This window comes from Podarcis liolepis (genome assembly GCF_965112155.1).
Source record: "Podarcis liolepis genome assembly, chromosome: 16".
NCBI lineage: Eukaryota > Metazoa > Chordata > Lepidosauria > Squamata > Lacertidae > Podarcis > Podarcis liolepis.
This window is the reverse complement of record NC_139567.1, coordinates 23,335,067-23,357,771: the sequence shown is the minus strand read 5'-3', so window position 1 is coordinate 23,357,771 and position 22,705 is coordinate 23,335,067. Positions and strand designations below refer to the sequence as shown.

General features: G+C 45.9%; 1 protein-coding gene across 2 annotated transcripts in view; it reads right to left on the bottom strand.

Moving 5' to 3' along the window:
* Positions 1 to 22,705, bottom strand: part of UBASH3B (ubiquitin associated and SH3 domain containing B) — a 73,992-nt gene that overhangs the window by 20,338 nt on the left and 30,949 nt on the right. For both annotated transcript variants that reach the window (XR_014520377.1, XM_083481021.1), the window contains exons 2-4: positions 4,817 to 4,870; positions 2,373 to 2,559; positions 1,200 to 1,398 (exon numbers count right to left, since the gene is read on the bottom strand). Coding sequence is in view for 1 of the 2 variants with exons in the window: in XM_083481021.1 (XP_083337147.1) it covers positions 1,200 to 1,398; positions 2,373 to 2,559; positions 4,817 to 4,870 (440 nt within the window). In the remaining variant the exon portion in view is untranslated. The remainder of the gene's footprint in view (positions 1 to 1,199; positions 1,399 to 2,372; positions 2,560 to 4,816; positions 4,871 to 22,705) is intronic.

The following is a 22,705-nucleotide window of genomic DNA, read 5'->3' as shown; positions in this document are numbered from 1 at the left end:
AAAACCCGCCAAAAAAATACAGTGCACAAAACAGAAAATATATATATTAAACAGTTAAAATATCTTGTGCTCCTACATAATCTCAGCACATGCAGAATCTTCTCTGCATGTAAACCACCCTAGGCAATCTACAGAGCAAATGAACTGTGAGAAGTGGAGGAAGTGGGGGAGTGGATCTAGCAGAGGGCTCCAGCAAGTGAGCCAAACTGCATATTGAAAACATGGTGAAGGTGGGAATAATGGCAAACTGGTCATATGTCAGGAAGATAAAAAGCCCTTTACTTGTGTTACGAAGGGCATATAATACAGCATGGAGTCTGGAGCCTCTGTAACTAAAAGACTGCCACCCACTACAAGAAGCTGCCCTCCACCAGGTGTCCTTGCACCTTCAGAAAGTTAGGCAAGCACTTCCAAAGACAGGGCCTTTTTTGTGGTGGCATCCTGGTGGTCAGACTTTATTCCAATACCTCACCTGGCACCATGGATCTCTCGGCACCAGCGTTGCTACAGTGTTCTAGGACAGCATGAGGACAGCAGCAAAGTCAGGACAGTGTAGTAGACATACCATTGAGAGCACTGGTATATTGCTGTCAGGAGGCCGGGTCTGCAGTTCTGCCCCTCCCTACCAGCCACTCTTGCAACAAACTGAGTTTAAAGACCTGGATATGTAAAACATTTCAGCCTAGTGCAGAAAGATCATAAGTGTGAGCAACCAGCTTACAGAACTAAGAATGTTCTTTGAGTGGGTGCCAACACAGAAAAGGCCCCACTCTCTGTTCACTAATCATCTGCTCTTAACAGATGGGTGGACCCAGTAGAGACGTCTCACCGACTGATCTTAGAAGCAGGTGGTGGGAAACTTTAGTCTTCCAGATGTTGCTGAACTACAACTCCCATCAGCCCCAGCAAACTATGTTCAATGGCCAGGGGTGATGGGAACTGTAGTTCATCAACTTCTGGAGGGTTAAAAGTGCCCCACACCAGTCTTAAGAGCATGGAGAGGTTCATATGGGAGCAAGCAGTCCTTGAGATACCTTGGCCCCAAACTTTACAGGGGCTTTCCCAACTTTGTAAACTACCCTGGGAGGCTTTTTAAAATCATAAATGCAAAGAAGTCTAAAAGGTGGAACAGAAACATCTTGCATTAAAGAAATAAAATATAAAAGTTAAAGAAGTTGCATCCTGCCCTGAGCACCCACCGGCTTTAGAAGTGGCTTCCATAGCAAAGTCTGCGGCAAATTTCTTTAGGACCTCTGCGCTGTCCTCCTTGACAAAGAGCCCAATGAAGTTGGACGAGGTGTAGAGCTCCAGGGGCAAAGGGACGGGGAACTTGCACCGCCACCGGGTCACAGTAGCATGGAGAGCTTCACAGAGTGCCTCGACTTTGCTGTCTTCGCACTGCCAAGAGACTGTGGTCAGTTTAGAGGCCATGATCCGATGCACCATGAGCACTGGAAACGTGTACCTTTTAAACCCCCAAATCAGTTGGATTGTCCCAAGATTCTGCAGCCCAAGGGTAGCCAACACAGTTTCCTCCAGATGTTGTTGGACTAGGGCTCCTGTTACACTTGCCTTATTTCCCCACATGTCTTTCAGTTAGCAACCCACTCACTGCATCGCCACGGCATGCAAACCAAAATGCAGTGGTCTACCAGGTGAAGTTTCCATAGCTGTTACTTTCATACCGACACCCAGACGTGCATGAGTACAAAATCAAAAAAAAGTATAAAGTTCAGAGAACTTTATCTAGGTTGGGTTTTTCAATATTTCCTGTAGGTGGAAGATAATTAAGAGATGCACAGAGAAGCCAGTCTTACTAGCCCAGCCCATTTCTTATAGAGATGAAAAGTGTCATTTCTTGGTGGAAAGTCAGGGAAACCTATTCAGATGGCAGCTCAGTGTGGACACTCCATGGACTAACCAATTGCTGTCGCAAGCAACTGGAGTCTTCAAAAGCTGAATGTTCCACTTTGGCCAAGATCTTCCAGCTACTTTGTAAACTGGACAGTAACATCGTCTCAGAAAGCCTGCCTTAAGCAGTTTGGTACAACTTATTGTAGCTTTAAGAACATAAAGGAGAGTCTGCTTGATCAGGCCAATGGCCCATGTAGTCCACTTCTCACAGTGGCCAAGCAGATGCCTGCAAGAAACCCTCAAGAAGACGCAGGCACACCCTGCAAAGAAACCAGGAGGAATACTCATTGTTGTATAACCTCCTTGGGAAGATCAAAGGCTCAGTGAAGACCAGGCATGGTCTAACCTCCTCAGAAGCTTTGTGTAAGTCAGTGAGGACGAGTGCTCCACAAACAGGACATCTGGAAGCACTTTGGCCAACAGATCAATGCAGGCTGAAGGGGAAAGGACCAACTCACCATAAAGAACTGGCAGAGCGTGATGTGGGGGAAGATATTGTGAGCTTTGTTCTTCCCGCACAGTTGCTTCGACTGCTGCCAGAAGTCGGAGAGCTTCTGCGCTAAGGGGCCGGTGGGACGCAGGTAGAGGACGTACTCCCGAGGCAGGGGGTCATCGAGAAAGGGGTCGCATACGTGTGAAAACAGCCTGTAAGGGAAAACAGGGGGAAATGAACAGCCGTTGCAAGAGAGGAGAAGGGAAGAAACAAGTTTGGCAAATGAATGCAGTCAGAAAAGATGACCAATACAGAGGCCAGGATGCAAAAAATATCAGTCTGGAGCGAGAAAGAAACAGTCAAGAATCTAAGAGTCTTGCATGCATTCCTGGGAAGAAAGGAGGATGCTTTATGCAAGGTCAGACTAAGGATCCATTTAAAGGGAAAGCTGTCTGCGGACAAACACTGGCTTCCTTGGCCTGAAAAGCGAGAGGAGCACCACAACCCCACAGTCGCCTTTGACTGGACTTCACCGTCCAGGGGTTCCTTACCTTTAAAAAAATAATAATATATGGATCCATTTACTTTAGTTTTGGCCACACTGGCTTGCTGCAATGACTCTCCAGGATGTCAGTCATGTAAGTTAGCAAAAGCTTTATGGGAAATGATGTATAATGAGTTGAAAAAAATGCTGAAGATAACTTTTGTGATAAAACCAAAAGCTTTTCTTCTAGGTATAACCGGTGGAGAGGTACCCAATGAACAGAAAAAAACTGTTTATGTACACTACCACAGCTGTCTGAATGATTTATGCCCAAAGATGGAAAGAACAAACAGTTCCAACGAAAGAGGATTGACAACTAAAATTGATGGAGTACATAGAAATGATAAAGCTTACTGGAAGAATAAGAAATCAAGATGAGAGACTTTTTAAAAGCAGAATGTGGAAAATTTATTGATTATTTGAAGATATATTGTAAACAAATTAAAACGTTAGCAGGGTTGATATAAACACGTGCATTAAGAGATAATTAAAGGGGAAGACTAAGGAAAATTAGTAAATAGGTTTGAATTGGATATGCAGTAATAAAAAGATATAAATTAAATAACCACAGAAAGGAGGGGAGGGAAGTTGTGGGAAATGCAAATTAAATTTGTAAAGGTTCTGTTTTTCTCGTTAAACGCGGTAAAATGTGAAAATGAAAAATAAAATTATTTTTTTGAAAGGATTTCAGGCAGGGAATTAAACCTGGGACCTTCAGCCTGCAAAGGAAATGCTCAACCACTGAGCTCCAGCTCTTCATAGAGCACCAGAGCTCTCCAGATTCTTTGTCCTGAGGACAGCTCTTGCTGATATTTCAGAAGTTCTCCTTGCCAGCTTTCTAGAACAGATTTCAGGGGGTGCAGTGGGAAATGTGGTGGTGGTTCAGGAGCTCTGGGTTGTGGGTGAAAATCTCCCATACCCAGATGGAAGCTCTGCCCACGGCTGTTTGGCTGCAGCTCTTGATGTGGGGGCAGGCTATGCGCCTCCATGTATGGAAACAGCATTCCAATCGCCACAACTGACAGCGCTGCAGTGCAATGGCACCACACCATATGCTCTCCAGTGTCCCTGTTTACAAGGGACAGGACTGCCCACAGCCCCAGTTTCTGGAACATGTCCCTAGGAAAACGCCATCTCCTAGTCTGTTCCTCCTTTTTGCCCTTGTGAAATGCCTTCTGAAAACCTGGTTACAGTGAGATCTAGGCTGCATCAACAGAAGTATACTGTCCAGATCGAGGGAAGTAATGGGACTACTCTATTCTGCCTTGGTCAGGACCCACACCTGGAGGGCTGTGTCCAGTTCTGGGCACCACAAATTAAGAAGGATATTGACAAGCTGGAACGTGTGCAGGGGAGGGTGACCAAGTTTGCACCGGGAGCTCCTGTAGTTCAGCAGCAGAGCATGCAGGCACTCCAGGATCAACCCCCAGCATCGCCAGGCAGGATGAAGCCCACAGTCTGATACAAGGCATCTTAAAGGTAAAGGTAAAGGGACCCCTGACCATTAGGTCCAGTAATGGCTGACTCTGGGGTTGTGGCACTCATCTCGCTTGATCGGCCAAGGGAGCCGGCGTACAGCTTCCGGGTCATGTGGCCAGCATGACTAAGCCGCTTCTGGTGAACCAGAGCAGTGCACGGAAATGCCATTTACCTTCCCGCCAGAGCGGTACCTATTTATCTACTTGCACTTTGACGTGCTTTCGAACTGCTAGGTGGGCAGGAGCAGGGACCGAGCAACGGGAGCTCACCCCTTCGCAGGGATTTGAACCGCCGACCTTCTGATCGGCAAGCCCTAGGCTCTGTGGTTTAACCCACAGCGCCAGCCACGTCCCTTGATGTGCACTCCTATTCCAAGTTCTTTCTCCTGATACAGATATCAAAAATTTGATTTTTCAAGAGTGTAGAAGGTCATAATTCATACCAACCAGTCACAAGCCGCCTGGACGCTTCGGCCTCCTGTAGACGCCAGAGCTTTCTGCCTGCAGAAAAGGAAGGGAGGGAATAAAGAAAGACCCACTGTCAGCACTCTCAGCTAGCACTAGATGGCAATCGCAGGGTGAAGTTGCTGCCGTTCCTTTGAACAAGTTAGCAACAGCTAGGGGCGAAAGTTTGCCACCCTGATCCATTTCTTGCACCAGGATTCTCCCTCGGTTTATTTAAAATTTACCACCTTCAATCTATTTTCATTCCCTGATAAAGCAGAAGGGGGAAAAAAAAACATTTATGCTGCTTTCAACGAAATGTCCCCTCTCCCTTGGAAACTTTCGCTTGCGCTGAGATTCCTGACTGATTACCTGGGGAAGGCGAGTCCAGAAAGACTGAGAAACAGCTCATGCAGAAGTCTGCAGCTGCAGTTTAATGGCAGCACAGAGTTTTCGCTGGCTGCACTATCACAACACCAGTAACTCTTACCGGGGGGGGGGGGGGTAGGGGTCAAGAGGCAGCAGCGGGCGGCATGTGGAGAACTCTGAGACCAATTTCCAGCTTCCCAATTATTTTCCAGCTGCTGACTTTCTCTAAAAACAAAAACGGCCTTTGTTTTTGTTTTTTGTTTTGTTTTTGCAGTCAACACCGCAGGCTGTTTCAGAACTATTTTGCTGGCTGGTAATAGCAGCCACTTACTCTTTTATAGAGTCTCGCCTGAAGCCTGAACTACTGCGGTTGATTTATAAGCCCACCTTTCCTTGAAGGAGCTCAAGGTGGTGTGCATTGTCATATTCCAACCACCGCCCCTGCAATTTGTATCCTTGCAAGAGTGAAACAAATATCTCAAATCTAGGATGTCACATAGAGGAGGGAGAAAGGTTGTTTTCTGCTGCTCCAGAGAAGCGGACACGGAGCAATGGATCCAAACTACAAGAAAGAAGATTCCACCTAAACATTAGGAAGAACTTCCTGACAGTAAGAGCTGTTCGACAGTGGAATTTGCTGCCAAGGAGTGTGGTGGAGTCTCCTACTTTGGAGGTCTTTAAGCAGAGGCTTGACAACCATATGTCAGGAGTGCTCTGATGGTGTTTCCTGCTTGGCAGGGGGTTGGACTCGATGGCCCTTGTGGTCTCTTCCAACTCTATGATTCTATGATTCTATGATTCTTCTATGATTCTATGAAATTCCTGCTCAGCCATAGGTGGCCTTAGGACCAACACTCTCTCAGCCTAAGCTAGATCACATGGTTGTTGTGAAGTTAAAATGAGACAAAGGCAATAACTACACATACTGCCTCAGCACTGAGCTCCTTGGAGGAACAGGAGAATAGAAAAAGTATAACAACAAAGAAGCAAACAGCCCCAAACACTTGCAGCTGTGTGTATGTGTATTTCAGTCAAGAATGAAAACGGAAAGGGATTAATCTTCCTTTGCTCTCTTTATCACAGTCCTGATCTAAATCTAATTCAAACCCCCAGCTTCTATTTAATTTAAGGAAGAAAAAACTGCAGATGATCACGGACTGAATTCAAGTAGGTTCTACTCAGAGTAGGCTCACTGAAATTAATGAACCCACCACACAAGGTACTTCTAGTTGGGTCCTCAGTGACAGCACCGTGGTGCGAACACAAAGGCCACATTCACACCACACATTTAAAGTGCTATGACGCCACTTTAAACAGGTATGGCTTCCCCCAACAAATCCTGAGAAGTGTAGTTTGTTCAGGGTCCTGACAGCTGTTAGGAGATCCCTCCCCATTCCCCCACCCCACCCCACTCCAGAGCTGCAATTCTTCAAGTGGTTTAAGAGTCAAATCCCTCTTCCCAGGGAACTCTGGGAGTTGTAGCTCTGTGATGGTAGCAGGGGTCTCCTAAGAACTTTCAGCACCCTTAACACAACTACAGCTCCCTGGGTGATTTGGGGGAAGCTGTTACTGTTCAAAGTGTTATCATACTGCTTGAAATTTATGGTGAGAAGGTGGGCAATCTCTCTTTCTCTCCAAAGAGAGATGCAGCACACCCCCTCTAAGATTTGCAAGATATAGGCCTCTTCTTAGCCTCCACACTGACATCCTTTGCATTTATTTATTCATAAGATCTTTCCATATCTCCACACACACACCCTTTTTTATAGCTTACACATATGTAAGGCAAACCCCACCCACTCTCTCCAGCAAACAATGTTCCCTCTCTCTCAAGTTATCTGTGGCATCAAGCATCTATTTGCATTAAAAAGTTATTTCCGCCAAAGACCTTCCTGGCTTTAGCATATGCCAGTAATAGCATCACTAGGAGCAAAATAAGGGGAGTCAGGTAGGAGTTGGCTGGTTATTCTTTTTGACAGCCACCAGCCACTAACTGGCTCCCTCCAGTCTCCCAGCACTGAGTGGTACATGACAGAGCAGGAAAGACCTGCCACCTCAACCCACCCACAGTTTTTGCTGACTCACTCCATTGAAAAAGAGAAAATTCCTTAGGGAAACCCTGCCTTGCGCTCCCTGCTTTCCAGAGCAGTGGGAACATGCAATGGGTAGCAGTTTACTAAGCCTGCTTTCTTGCCAGGAAACACTATGGGAGCTAGGTAGCGCCTATTATTATTGTTTATTAAATTTATATTGCACTCTTCCTCCGAGGATCACAGGGCGGTTCACTGTACGAAACCACAAAAATACATAACAATACAAACAAACCAATAATCCCCACCCCTCACGGAAACTACACAAAGTTTAAAAGGCCATAAATTGTTTAAGTAACCAAAGGTCTGGGAGAAGAGGATTTTTTTTCTTTTTGCCTGGCACCTAAAGATATGTAATGATATCTTTTCCAATACCTGCGTCGTTATCAGATACCCAAACTCTTGTTTAGGCTTTTTTTGCCTTCAAAATAGTAGACACACACACAAAAAACAGCAGATACACGAAGATACAGTCATGGTTCCCCTCCCTTCCCCATAATTCTGGGAGCTGTTGTTTTGTTGGGGGGCTGAGAGTTGCTAGGAGACTCTTGCCCCCCCAGAGTGGTTTTGACATTCAATCCTTCTTACAGGGAGCTCTGGAAGGGGAATTGGGGGGGGGGGTCTCCTAAAAGCTCTCAGTGCCCTTAACTACAACTCCCAAACTCTTTGCAGGAAACCATGGCTGTTTAAAGTAACAACATAGTTCTTTAAATGCAGGATGTGAAAGTGGCTGCTCTCTGTTTCTAATTTTCTTCATATTGAATATATCAGACCATTTCATACACCAGGTTTGCTTTTGCCGGTTTGGAATAATTTGTTTTATTTTCACCTTAATCTTTCCCCTCATCACTTCTTTGGTATGTTGGGAGTTAAGGGATACAGGAAACACTGACTCCTTGCTCAACAAAAGCTGTAATGCAGTTCGCATCATTGATATGAGAGAGAGAGAGAGAGAGAGAGAGAGAGAGAGAGAGAGAGAGAAATATGGCTTCACTTGAGGCTTCTTGGCCCTAACCAATACTTGGGTGGGAGGCAACCTGCATAATCTGATCTCCCTGGAGAAAAGGGAAAGGCACACCCACAAACCCTCTGGCATTGGGCACCCCCCATTCCTTGCAAACCCACTTGCTCCTAAGGCAGGTGCCAGACGCTTCCAGCTCTCTGCATAAACCTCCAATGGAAAAAGCACATCCCCCTCGCACTATGTAATGTTCACGGCCACATAAAGGTTTTAGCTTCCCATACAGTCCATTACGGAGAGTAAGCAGTAACCGCAAAGGATGTCCATTCAATACAGAGGTGCATGTCAATAAATGTGAAGGTATAATGGCGACATTTCCATTTACTTGAGAGGAAGCTATTGCAATAGGAAATGAGGCATTAGCTCTTAAGAAAAGCAACCAGATTGAATAGCTTCTCTGAATAAGTGGCATGACTCTTTACTGGAATGGTTATTAGTCTATTAGAATAACATGAATGAATGTGAGTGTGTATACACATAGAGACATGCACACATACATAAGTACGCAAAGTTGTAGAATTTCTCATGTTATTTCCCCTAATGGATGCACACTTTCCCTTTTATATATGCATTATTATATACATATTTTGTTTGGAGAACTGCATTTCCAAATCTGGAGAAGTAGCACATTTTGAAGGATAACTTCTTTTTGGGCTATATATTGCTTGGGTTGCCAGTGGCCATGCTGACTGGGTCTGATAGAAGTTGGAGTCCAAAATATCTGGAAGGCACCAGGTTGGGGAAAGCCAGAGGAGACTAACTTAGTTAATAACCAAAGCAATAAAAACATAAGAAGAGCCCTGCTGGATAAAGCAAATTAAGTAGTTAACTAGATGCCTTTGGAAGCAGTGAGCAAAAGAGCCCTCTTCCCTCCTGTGTTTTCCAGCAACTGGTATTGAGAAGAATTACTCCATCTGCCTCCATCTGTGGTGGAAAAGCATAGCTATTGTGACTGGAGAACCCACTCACGGTTTTTATCTCCATGGATTTGTCTAATCAACTTAAGTTTCAGCAGGTCTAGTCTAAGCACGACTGAATCTGGATCCACCCTGCTATGTGTTTTCAAATATCCATAAAGAAAACAACAACCAACTCTCCCACCCGCCCTGACAGAAGCACTGAGTTTCAGCACATCAATCATTTCAAGTCATTCCATGAAATAAAACTACTGTTCCACAAGTCACCATGTGCCGCTGGAGGCTTATAAGAACATAAGCAGAGCCTGCTGGATCAGGCCAATGGCCCATCTACTTCTGCATCCTGTTCTCACTGTGGCCAAGCGGATGCATTTGGAAAATGCACAAGCACGATTCAAGCACAAGAGCTCTTTCCCCTCCTACAGTTTCCAGCAACTGGTATTAAGAAACATTGCTTCCTCCGACCACGGAGGCAGAGTATAGCCCGCATGACTAGCAGCCACTGATAGCTTTCTCCTCCATGAGTTTGTCTAATCCTCTTTTAAAGCCACCCAGTTTGGTGTTGCTCACTGGTTCCTGCAGGAGTGAATTCCATAGTTTAACTATCTTCTTGTTTCTGTCCTGAATTTGCCGACGTTAAGCTTCATTGGGTGTATTCTATCATGTCACCTTTTACTCACCTCTTTTCTGAAAGAAAAAGTCCCAGATGTGACCAGATTTCCTCATAAGGGAGTCATTCCAGCCCCTTGATCACTTTGGTTGCCCTTTGCTGAACATTTTCAAATTCTATGGTAGCCTATAGTCATGTTCTATTGATGCTACATATAAAATAAAGTTATGCCGAGCTGAATGAGAAGCATTAGATCTCTTGCCCAGTTCTCAGGAACATGCGTCGTCAACTTGTCCCCTGATATTAAATCCCACAGTTGTGAAATACAGACTTCAAATAGATCTGGATGTAAAGTCCTCCAAAGTCTTGCACTGGTAAGCCTTGCCACAGTCATTAGTTAAGCAATAAGATCTTTACGAGAAAGGTCTTGAGCAATAGCTGTGTGGTACAATAAAAGTTTGGGGCCTGAGTGTGCTCTGCAGGCACTCACCCCAGCATATCAAAAACCCTTGTCCATGGTTCTGTAGATGCTGTCAGCCTGCACGAAACTGGCTTGTACATGAGGCACTGTAAACATCACATGCCATGCTGGAGGCAGTAAGGAGGATTGCCCCAAAGGCATTCCTATGCATCTCTGGACCATGTCCAAACATAGCAGCCAGTGTGGTGTAGTGGTTAGAGTGTTGGACTAGGATCCAGGAGACCAGGGTTCAAATCCCTGCTTGGCCATGAAGCTCACTGGGTGACCTTGACAATTCCTTCCAGTAGCACCTTAAGGAAGGAATTTTTTTATTTTGACTATGGCAGACCAACACGGCTACCTATCTGTAACTGGGTGACCTTGAGTCAGTCAATGCCAATCAGCCTAACCTACAACACAGGGTTGTTGTGGGGATAAAACAAGGAGGGGGAGAACCGTATATGCCCCCTTGAGCTCCTTGGAGGAAAAGGTGGGATATAAATACAACAAAGAAATCAATAAACAAACAAGCTGTGAAAGGCTGAATTTTACACACTCTAGAAAAGGCTGAATTTTACACACTCTAGAACAGCGGTTCTCAACCTGTGGGTCCCCAGATGTTGTTGGACTACAACTCCCATCATCCCTGAGCTCTGGCCTTGCTAACTAGGGGTGATGGGAGTTGTAGTTCAACAACATCTGGGGACCCACAGGTTGAGAAAGGCTGCTCTAGAAACTGCATTTAATGGTGTTGTGGTTTGCCTTATGATGGAAGGTACTTGAGTTCCCTACTCAGCCATGAAAGCAATTGGGTGACCTGGGGTAGTTTCCCTCTCTCCCCCTCTCTTTCAGCCTAGCTGAGGATCTACTGAAGGGTAGAAAAACAGCCACATACACTGCCTTGGAGGAAAAGCACAATAAATTAGGCTTTGTTCCCAGGATATGGTCTGAAGACGCACAGGGTGTATTGCACAAGGATTTCTGTTTGCACAATGGGACCATCTCCTCCCCCTGTGCGCAATCTGTATCCTCCCCTACAACTGTTCCAGAGGGTTGGGGGAATTCATGGAACAGATTTAGAGGGCGCATGGAAGGAGGAAGAGGGGGAGAATGTTCCATTGTGCAAGCAGAACTCCTTATGCTGACAGAACAGTCATGTGCCACTACAATGCCTGCAATCCATGATGTCACAACTTTGCTGCAGTTAAGCTGGTCTGGGGTTTAGTAGGTGCCTGGGTGGGAGACCATGTGGTGCTGCTTTGAAGATAGGTGGGACAGACCATGAAAGTGGAACGGGGAAGTGTTTCCTCTTGCAGCTTTCAGAGGCTACTGCCCTCTTTCTATCTTTTTTAAAAAATATTTTTTAAAACAAGATTGGCAAATACAGCAAACAAAAAAAATCACACTAAAATACATAATAAGAATGCCACAGATGCAAGAAGAGTAAAAAATGCAAGATAAAAAAGAAGCTAAAGAAAGAATGAATAGTGTAAGACATATCCCATGGTGGGATACAAAGTTCGTATTTATACAAAATATATCAAGTATTCATAAACACTGCCATGAAAAAAACCCATATTTAATAGGAATGCACCAACCATGAGATTGTAAATCACAAACAGTCCCCAAACAGATGCAAAATCTGAGAGGTCTGCATGGCAGCACGTATATTATGGATCAGTTTTTCAGAGATTCTCAAGAGCCGTGTGCCATGTGGTGTGGGCGTATGCACCTGGTGGGCGATGAATCTGGAAATTCTCCCATCTGCTTTGCACTCACACACAGCTTATGGGATTCTGCCCCACTTTATGGCTGGTTAGTTGGTTTTTACCGTACTTTGTTCCTTTATTTGCAGTGGTCACTTGTGATGATGGACAAAGTGAAAGCCCTAAGAGGATCCAAGATGGCGTCGTTAGTGGTAGCTCTATTTTGTGCTCCGTGTTGATATATAGATTGCAATAAACCACAGAATGCGCCCCTTTCATTCCTGAGCAATCACAAAATGACTGGCGATGAGCAGATATATCATTAATCGTTGACAAATAAGATCAGCATTAGCACCCACCACAAATGGGTAGAAGTCGTAACTTGGGGTCTAACGTGACCTATTTCAAGAGGCATAAACCCACACGCAATACAAGAAAGAGAAACAAACAAACAAACAAACACGGAGCTCTCTTCTTTGCCAAAGATGCTCCAGCAGCAATGCACAAGCTGGAGAAGCAATGGAAAGAGAGAGAGAGAGAGAGAGAGAGAGATGTTGGGGGAGGGCTATAGGATACGTTGATTCTGCTGGGCGCTCAATATTTCAGTTACGTAACCTCTTGCAGGCTGAAGATCGCTGTGTCTGCTGCAGAGGCTCCCTGTCTCCTCCGCACATGTGTGCCAGCCTTTAATCTCCTGCTTGGCTGGCTCCTTAAATCAAAAGCGTGGATGGGAAGCACAGCGGTCTCATTTAAAGGAGGAAAAAATGCAGTGGGAAAGATAACCAGAAAAATGTGCTGTCTTGGTTTGCCCCGCCGCCCGCCCCCCTCTCAAAGGGGTCTGTTGCTGCTGCCTGACATGAGATCATTAACCCACATGGCCTTGAGGAAAAGGCAGGGGACATTCTAAGAATACAGATAATCAGAAGTTTGGATAAAACTAGAAGGCTGCTTTGAGAGCTTCAAGGACATGGAATTACAGGGGCAGGGGAAATGCGCCATCAATTAGCACAGAGATGGATAAACTCACTCCCCTTCCCCCAGCTCAGGTCTCAGAAGTGCCGATTTGCTACAGACCACATGGAATCCATGTGGGTCATGGCACAGGGGCTGTTCCAAGGGGGACAAAAGCCATTCGGGCTCCCTGTGTGAGGCACATGCTGACTTCTTTAAAATGATCTCAGCGTGTTTTTTTAAACCAACATTAATATTGCATATATATATTATATATATATTTGAATTCACAGATTGCATTGTTAGGAGCACACTTCTAAACAGAAGACAGAATATGCTGAGGGGCTCCTCACTTCCATTGCAGGGATGTAAGGCAAAGAAGGGGCAACTGGGAAGGCGCTGTTTTTGTAATTAAAATAAAAAGAAAGGAAAATAAAGAAAGGAGAGAGTGGGAATGCAGTTGGAGGTTTCAAATACACTTGCAAACGCACCATCTGGAGCTGCAGTGATAGCCAGGAAAGGAAATGGCTGTCGTGTTGATTTGAAATAAATAAGTTTCTCTCCCTATGTTGGAAGACAAATAGGATACGCACACGCCCTGCTCCCCTCCTGTTTTCTATGTAAAAGCGGGAGGGAGGCTGGAATCAAACCCCCTCTTTCTGTTCTCTGAAGCCACAAATGGTGGGAAGTTCTCAAAAAAAATTCTCAATAAGGTCTCTTTTGGGTCACATGTAGTGAAGGGGTACTTGCTCACTCCTGAGTAAGACGAACAATGGATCAACCATCCACCATAAGAGGAACCCCGCTGGATGAGGCCAGTGCCCCACCTAGTCCAACCTCCTGTTCTCAAAGTGGCCCACCATATGCCTGTGGGAAACCTGTAAGCAGGATCTGGGCAGAAGAGCACTCTACCCTTCTGTGGCTTCCTGCAGCTGATACTCAGAAGCGACTATGGAGGAGACCATGACAGATCAGGCTCCTCCCAGACCAACTCCTGCCACATTCCCTCTTTAACTGGGTACATAAGAAGAGCCCAGCTGGACAAGACCAAGGGCACACCTTATACAACACCCTGTTTTCACAGTGGCCAATAGGAAGCTCCAAAGCAGGACCGTTTCAGTTCTGTTTCTGATATCTCCAGTCAAGATTGTTATTTCTTTTCTCTTTTAAAAAACTTCTTCAATACAAACACATCACATCAACCCAACAAGGGACACGTTTTGTCCTAAAAATGGGGGTATTAAGATTTTCTCCCCTCTCATGGTTTTAAAAATGGATGTCTGGGGGCTGGTACTGGTTGCCCAACAAGCCAGAGACCTGCTGTTCTGGGGAACTTGGTTGCACGGCTCTCTCTGGGTCATTCCCCCAAATTATAAACAGATATCTTGACACGCTGTATGGCTGCACTAAGCAGCAGCCCTGTGGCTTCAGTGAGGTCTGAACCATCCTGCCCAACACGTTTCTGAGACTCTACTTTCAGTTCATACAAGGAGGAAGAGGCTCCCGTGGCTTAAAGGGGAAGGTGCTGGTGGTGATAAAAAGTGACAGCTCACATTTCATCTACACATCACTTTAAACAGGCCCACCCAACTCCCAAGAGATTACCTATTGTCACTGAGGATTGACCGGAGTTGTTGAGCTTTTTTTGGGGGGGGGGAATTGAGCAAAGTTGTTTAGCTTTTTTTAAGGGGGATGGACATAAAGCACTCACCTAAAACTTCACCACTAACGAACATACACAGTGCTAAAGCCAACCATCATTTTCCCAATCGCCAACATGAAACGCCAAACACCACCCACTTGATAAGGATCCCATGATTGACCAGGATCACCCAGGGATCTACCTGTCAAATGTGGTCAACCGGTTGAACATGTCTGCTTTAAACCTTAGGTAAGGCAAACCATGGTTTAAATGCAGCAGGATGGTGCATGCGGCTGAAACTATGAAGCCTGGCTCCACCCTTGCTATCAGCCACAGTGAACCTCAGAAAACCAGTTGCTGGGAACTGCAGCAGGGCAGCGTGTTGGTTGTGCTCATGTCCTGCTTGGGGTCTCCCCACAGGGATCTGGTTAGCCAATCTGAGAACAGGAAGCTGGACGAGATGGGCCACTGGCCTGATCCTGCAGCCTCTTATTTATTTACGATCTAAGCCATGGTTTGGTTTAGTGCAGGGGTCCCATGGACCCCCGCCGCCTGCTCGGCCAGCTCCCATGGGCCGCGGCTAAACCAGTGCAAAGCAAAGCGGGGACCGCCTTCTGCGACACTGGCCAGCTTCCCATTGGCTGCAGGAGGCTCCTGCAGCCAATGGGAAGCTGCACACGCCTCCTCCGCACCGGAAGGAGTGCCGGAAATAACATTTGCGCATGCGTGCATGTGCACGCACGCACTCCGGCCCACCGCGGCGTCTGCAGGACCGTAAACCAGCCCAAGCCACAAAAACTTTGCTGACCCCTGGTTTAGTGCAATGTCCAAACCTGGGCTTGTAGTTTGTTTCTCTCTCTAAAAAACAAAAAATGAAACATCACAAGCTGTAACCAAGGTTCATTCTTGGTTTCCTGCTCATGGTTGGCATGGAAAAAAACAAACCACGAGCCTAGGTTCAGGTGTAATGCTAAGCTCATCAATGGCTAAGCTCCAGCAGCAGGAGCAGCGGAGGAGCGCAATGCCCACAATTTCAGCTGGGTGCACAACCACGCACCTTTAAACCATTGTTTGGTTTAGTTATTGTTTAAAGTGCCATGCGAACAAGGCCTTTAAATGTCTTGGCACTATGGACTGTGAATGGCAGGTGTGAGTGCTTAAGCAGAGGCCCATTCATTCCAGAACATGCATATCCTGCCTCCCCAACCATTTGATGCCATTTACAAAACACTCTTAACATTCATAAAAGTAAAAGAGGCGCAGTGGAAGCTGGGTGGGAAAAGGCATATTTGAGAGTCGGGTTATAAAGACAGCTCAGATTGCAACAGCTTGCCTAAACAAAGAGCCAAACTGCAAGGGTGCAGAAAGGGGGTGTGGGGAAGAGATCTCTATTTTTTCCTCTTACACCACAAATGTGGGGGTGGAGTGATTTTGAAAGGGAAAATCCCAAGCTTCCGCCATTCCTCTTTGCAGCCTCCAGTGGCTGTTTATTCAGTACGTGCCTTTTTGTATCGCCATCATATTATATTGAGTTGTATCCTGCCTCTTCCCCAGACAAGGTCTCAAGGCAGCTTACACAAATTAAAACAACACAGATGAAAACGCAAGATAGCTAAAAACATAAAAAGACAATAGTTTAAAAGTAATCAAACTATAATAGAATTAAAACAATACAGTGGTGCCTTGGGTTAAGAACTTAATTCATTCCGGAGGTCTGTTCTTGACCTAAAACTGTTCTTAACCTGAAGCACCACTTTAGCTAATGGGGCCTCCCGCTGCCGCTGCGCTGCCGCCGCACGATTTCTGTTCTCATCCTGAAGCAAAGTTTTTAACCTGAGGTCCTATTTCTGGGTTAGCGGAATCTGTAACCTGAAGAGTCTGTAACTGAAGCGTCTTGTAACCCGAGGTACCACCGTATAAGAAACAGATCTATTAATATACAGGTAGTAAAAACAGCACAGCACTATTTAAAAGCCCATTTAAAAGCAAAAACAAACAAACCAGTCCCCAAAGTCCTGTTGGAATAAAATAGGCGTCACCTACCAGAAGAAGGACAATGAGGAGGAAGCCAGTTCAGTTTCTCTACAGAGAGAATTTCAAAGTCTGGGAGCAGCCACCAAGAAGTGAGCCTTTCAATTTATTGTTTAAAGGGGGGGGGGTTTAAGCTGCCACATCTCTTCTGGAATCTGAATCTACAGTCCTGGGGGTGCTATGGAAGAGACCCTGTTTCTTCACACCATCATCCTGATCTTCCTGGATGATGGAGTTCTGAACATCTACCTGATGTCTTCATTAGATACAGTGGGGTGTTCAAGCAAAGAGCAGCAGCATCTAGTCACATCAGCTGGTCATGTAAACTCATGCACACCATACACAGTTGGTGCATATGATTCTCTCACTGCTTAAACTGAGATACGGTTTTTTACCATGTTTATAGCAAAGCATGGAGTTTCAGCTGGAGATATAAAACCGGAGGATTAAAAACAAAGGATCAGTGCACTCTGCCTGGAAGCAGAAGACCAGAGTGGAATTTGGGTGAGAGAAGCCTCTGCTGATGAGCCACTCCCAACAGATGGTAGAGGGAGAAGGACCATGCCCACAGGCCCTGATCCCAACACCTCTGCCCCACTGGATATGCGGTATTGCAGACCGCATGGAAGCCCCCATCCCAGAGGTGCCATCTTTTTAAGGGGATTGAGGGGGCCCATGTGGGCCAAAACTGCCTCAGCCCCTAGGAGATGGTGCACCTGCCCCATCCACAGAGGCTCCCTTCAGCAAACATGCAGATGTGGTACCCAATAGATTAAAGAGACATAAGAAGACCTCATCTACACAGCCCCCAAGAGATTACAGAACTCATCTTAATCAAAAGAATTCCAGTCAAAATCCTTGACACTGATGTGCAGTCAGATTGAGTCTAGGGTGACCACATTTGGTAAAAATGTCCAAGAGGGAAGTTAGAGATCGGCTGCTGAAAAGGCAAAGCTGAGAGACTGGGTGGGTGGGAAAGGGAAGTGTTCACACAGCAAGAAGGAAGTAGAAGATCTGAGGAATGAGGAAGGAAGGTAATTGTACAAATGTTGCTATGTCCAAGGGTAATACATGGTTTGTCCTGGTGGAACCTTTCAGTTTCATGGTGCTTTTGGTTCCCCCAGATCTCCTATTCATGAAGCTGTCATCTGCGCATGCCTGTCCATCTAAGCATGTGCAACGACTGAACAGCACCATTTGAATTGACATGGACTGTGGCTAATGTGGTATTGAACGTGGCTTTGAAAAGTAGAAGTGGGAGAACGCTGGATGCAGAGGAAGCAGTAATGGGAACAAACCCTGACTTAGGACGATCTTGGGTGACCTTGCGGAAGAAGCCACCTTAATGCCAAGGCAGCCCACCTGTTCATATGGTTCAGGAATGGGGAACCTGTGGTCCTCCAGTTGGTGGTGGACTCCAACTCCCATCAGCCCTGGCTAGCATGACCAAGAGTCAGGAACTTGTACAGTGGTACCTCGCAAGACGAATGCCTCGCAAGACAAAAAACGCGCAAGGCGAAAGATTTTTCCATTTTTTGAGTCGTTCCGCAAAACGAATTTCCCTATGGGCTTGCTTTGCAAGACGAAACTTCTTGCGAGTTCTTGTGAGTTTGTTTCCTTTTTCTTAAAGCCGCTAAGCCGTTAATAGCCGCTAAGCCGCTAATAGCCGCTAAGCCGCTAATAGCCATGCTTCGCAAGACGAAAAAACCGCAAGACGAAGAGACTCGCGGAATGGATTAATTTCGTCTTGCGAGGCACCACTGTAGTCCAATGCCACCAGGAGAGCCACAAGTCCTCCATCTCTGATCCAGTTGCTCCTGGAAGCAGGCCTCTGGGGTCTCTGGTAGATGTCCTGTTAGCCAAGACCACTGTAGCTGGAGATGACAAAGAGTGGTCCCATGGTCACACACACCACCACACCAGCACCGCAGACCCTCCCCAGGAGAGACTTTCTCAGACTGTGCAAGCTAACAGCAGGCCAGCCAGGCCGACATATGGAACAGAGCACTTTGAAGCAATGGTGGTGCAGGAAGTGGTCTGGGGATGATTCAGTGTCGAGCCTAATTCTTACCCTGACTCACAGCTGAATCGTTTGCCCCTGTTATAAAGATTCAAGGTGGGGGGCAGAATCAGGAACTATCTTGCTAGGAGGAAGTTCTGTTCTCTGGAAGAGTCACAAAAGCAAGGCCAAAATGATTACACATCATGCTTTTCTGGAACTTATTTAAAGGACTTGGCATCACAGCAGGGATGGGGAGCCTGTGGTCCTCCAGATACTGCTGTGAAATGAGGCACATGGTCACCCTAACAGTCAGCCAGCCAAGATCCAAAGGATGGAGAAGGAGAAGGAGAAGGAGAAGGAGAAGAAGAAGAGGAGGAGGAGGAGGAGGAGTTTGGATTTGATATCCCGCTTTACAGACCCGAAGGAGTCTCAAAGCAGCTAACATTCTCCTTTCCCTTCCTCCCCCACAACAAACACTCTGCGAGGTGAGTGAGGCTGAGAGACTTCAGAGAAGTGTGACTAGCCCAAGGTCACCCAGCAGCTGCATGTGGAGGAGCAGAGATGCAAACCCGGTTCACCAGATTACGAGTCTACCGCTCTTAACCACTACACCACACTGGCTCTCCACACCACACTGGAGGTACAGACTAAGGTCTGCATGGTTGTCGCCCAGCAGATGAGTTGCTCAGGACTGAAGATCCAACACTGAGGGTTGGGTGTTTATATGACTTAAGCTATGTACGAATTCCTGTTTTCATCTGGCGCACTGCCACCACTGGTTTGGGAAACAATGAACACAAAACATTAGCCACAATCCATATTGAACCTACCATTTCTCATGAAATACAGTATCTTGGTGTGTTTTCCTCACCCAAACCAGCTTCGATCTGAATTGGTGTCACCTCTGATCCTGTAATCAGCTGATGGAGTGCTATAGGTCAGATGGGACCAGATGCCTTTTGTACAATCAGCATTTGTGCGGGTGACTTTTCAAAAGGAAATTGCAGGGACGCACTCCCCCTTCCAATCAGGAATGCAGTGGGGAGAAAGTGATGGCACAATCCTAAACCTGGGACTTACTCACAGGTAAGTGTGCACAGGTTAAACAACCTCAATGCAAAGACAGAAGTCTTTTGACAAGAGGGCACTTGCTTGCTAGGCTTAAGCACACATGGGATTGCTTTTTGAAATTAGAAGTGAAAGGGAGCAGAGATGCTCATAAAACTAAATTGTGTTCCCAGTGCCATAGAAACTTTCACAGAGCTACAGCATAGACTCAACCCCACCAGGCACATGGTAGTTAGTGGAACAGCCATGCTTAAGCCATTCAGACCAGACTGAATTCTAAGTGTGTCTTTATCACAAGAAGGGATGTGAGGAGAAGTCACTCATTTTGCATTTTAATGCAAACCATCCTAAATCCACACTTCCCGAATCATTTCACAAATTGAAAGGCAGCTATCCTTCGAAACTTCGCACTCATCTGAATTTTGCAATGCAGTTCCCTAAGCAAAATGAGGGGAAAGACTGCAGAAAATAGAGGCACTGTACATTATTGGAAACAAATAAAAGCAAAAGAATGATGTTAGGGAAAACTGGGGGGGGGTGTATTAAAGGAGAAATGCACACAAAACTATGCAGGAATTGTCATGTATTTTTTTTTTTAAAGATGCAAACTATGCAGAAATGGGGATGAACTGAATTAAACATTGGAAAAATGAGGAACTGAAATTGACCTCCATCCATCTCAAATTGCAAGATGAGTGTGGACACTCAGTCCTTAGCTGTACTAGGCAGATCAACTGGCCAGAGTTGCAAACAGCTCAAACTTGCAGACAATAAGGGAGGGCAGACCTGCACCATATATTTAAATTCAGGTAGGTAGCCGTGTTGGTCTGATGCATATATATTGGCCAGGAGCACTTTAGAGACCAACTAAGTTAGTTCTTGGTATAAGCTTTCGTGTGCATGCACACATCTTCAGATACCATGAACACGAAAGCTTATACCAAGAACAAACTTAGTTGGTCTTTAAGGTGATACTGGACTATATATATATATATATATATATATATATATATATATATATATATATATATTCGACCATATATTTAAAGTACATTCAGTGCATATCTAAAGCACATGATTTCCCCAAAGATTGCTGTGAACTGTAGTTCCCCCCTCACAGAGCCCCAGTTCCTAGCACAGGTAACAAACTACACTTCCCAGAATAAGGACTGAGCTTCTGCACTCATCTGTTATTAACATTCCATATAGTTTTAATTGTATGGTTTTATGTACTGTCATTGTAAACAGCTTTGGGGGGTTCTCCCCCCCCCCACGAAAAGTGGCAGATAGACATTTTTTATAAATAAATAAATAAATAAATAAAAGGAATAAGAATCTTTCAATGAGAGATGGGTGACTGTCAATTTCAGTTCCTCATCCCTCTCCCCCAATCATAAATTGATATGCAGATCAGGCTTCCTGCAGAAAACCAGAGATTTCCCAAACATACTGCATGCCACTTAATTCACAGTTCTGCGGCTGCATTCTATAGTCCTCCTACTTGGGCCCTATTTATACAAGTCCTTTCACAAACACTGTAAAGACACACTTAATATGATTTCACTTCCCACCAATAATGCTGCAAATGAATTATATATTTTAGGAAAGAAAGCTGTGGGGGAATCTAAAAGGAAAGGAAAGAAAGGAGAACAGGAGGTGAACCTTGAAAAACACTGAGATGGAGCAAAGATTGCCATAAGAAAGGTCATTGAGCGATGCATTCTCAGCCAAGTGCTTTTCTGGTCTCATTAAAACCAGGAGGCGAGACTTAAACTGGGAAGGATGTGCTAATTGCTTACTCACGTGTCATCTTGTTGATATGAGAAGGGATGACTCACCCAGTAGTAAGGACTGTTCCAGGAGTCAGCAAAAAGCAGACAAAGTCAAGCTCTGATTCAGAAGTAGGTTCTTCATTCACCAATAGCATGGGTAGGCAAACTAAGGCCCAGGGCCTGGATCCGGCCCAATCACCTTCTAAATCAGGCCCACGGACGGTCCAGGAACCAGTGTGTTTTTACATGAGTAGAATGTGTCCTTTTATTTAAAATGCATCTCTGGGGTATTTGTGGGGCATAGGAATTTGTTCACCCCCCCAAATAGTCCCCCCCCAAGTTCTGAGGGACAGTGGACCGGCCCCCTGTTGAAAACGTTTGCTCACCCCTGACCAAGAGGGCTTGGATGAAATAATGGACAACAGAGCCTCGTCCATATAAATGTGAAGGCTTTAAGGAGGGCAAATCCAGAAGCAACTCACCCTCTGGGTCAGAACCACACTGCTAGCCTCCTGGTGTGCATGCGCCGAACTGATCTCCCCACCACCTTACCCCCCCTTCCCAATAAGCAACAGTGACCCACCTGCTGGGATGCTAGCTAGCAGCTTCACCCCATCCAGAGAGCATCTTCTTGCACCATCCTAACTGCAAGGGGATGCGGGTGGCGCTGTGGTCTAAACCACTGTGCCGCTTGGGCTTGCCAATCGGAAGGTCGGCGGTTCAAATCCCCGCGATGGGGTGAGCTCTCGTTGCTCGGTCCCAGCTCCTGCCAACCTAGCAGTTTGAAAGCACGTCAAAGTGCAAGTAGATAAATAGGTACCGCTCCAGTGGGAAGGTAAACGGCGTTTCCATGCACTGCTCTGGTTTCGCCAGAAGCAGCTTAAGTCAGGCTGGCCACATGACCCGGAAAAACTATCTGCGGACAAACGTCGGCTCCCTTGGCCTGTAAAGTGAGATGAGCGCCGCAAGCCCAGAGTCATTTGTAACTGGACTTAACTGTCAGGGGTCTTTTACCTTTACCTTTTTAACTGCATCCACAGAAGGGGGTGGAGCAGACAAATGGCTGTGCCAGCCTGGAGCTGGCAGAGTGATCAGGCCCAGTGCTGTCACATTGACAGTGGTGGTGCTGATATTGGATGCAATGGATCCAGGGCCAGTCCAGCCCCTCAGCTCGCTGCCCTGTAATGCTCAGTTTTGGAGCATCTGCCACCCACACATTCAGCAGCCAGAAAGGAGAGCTTTATACCAGCAGG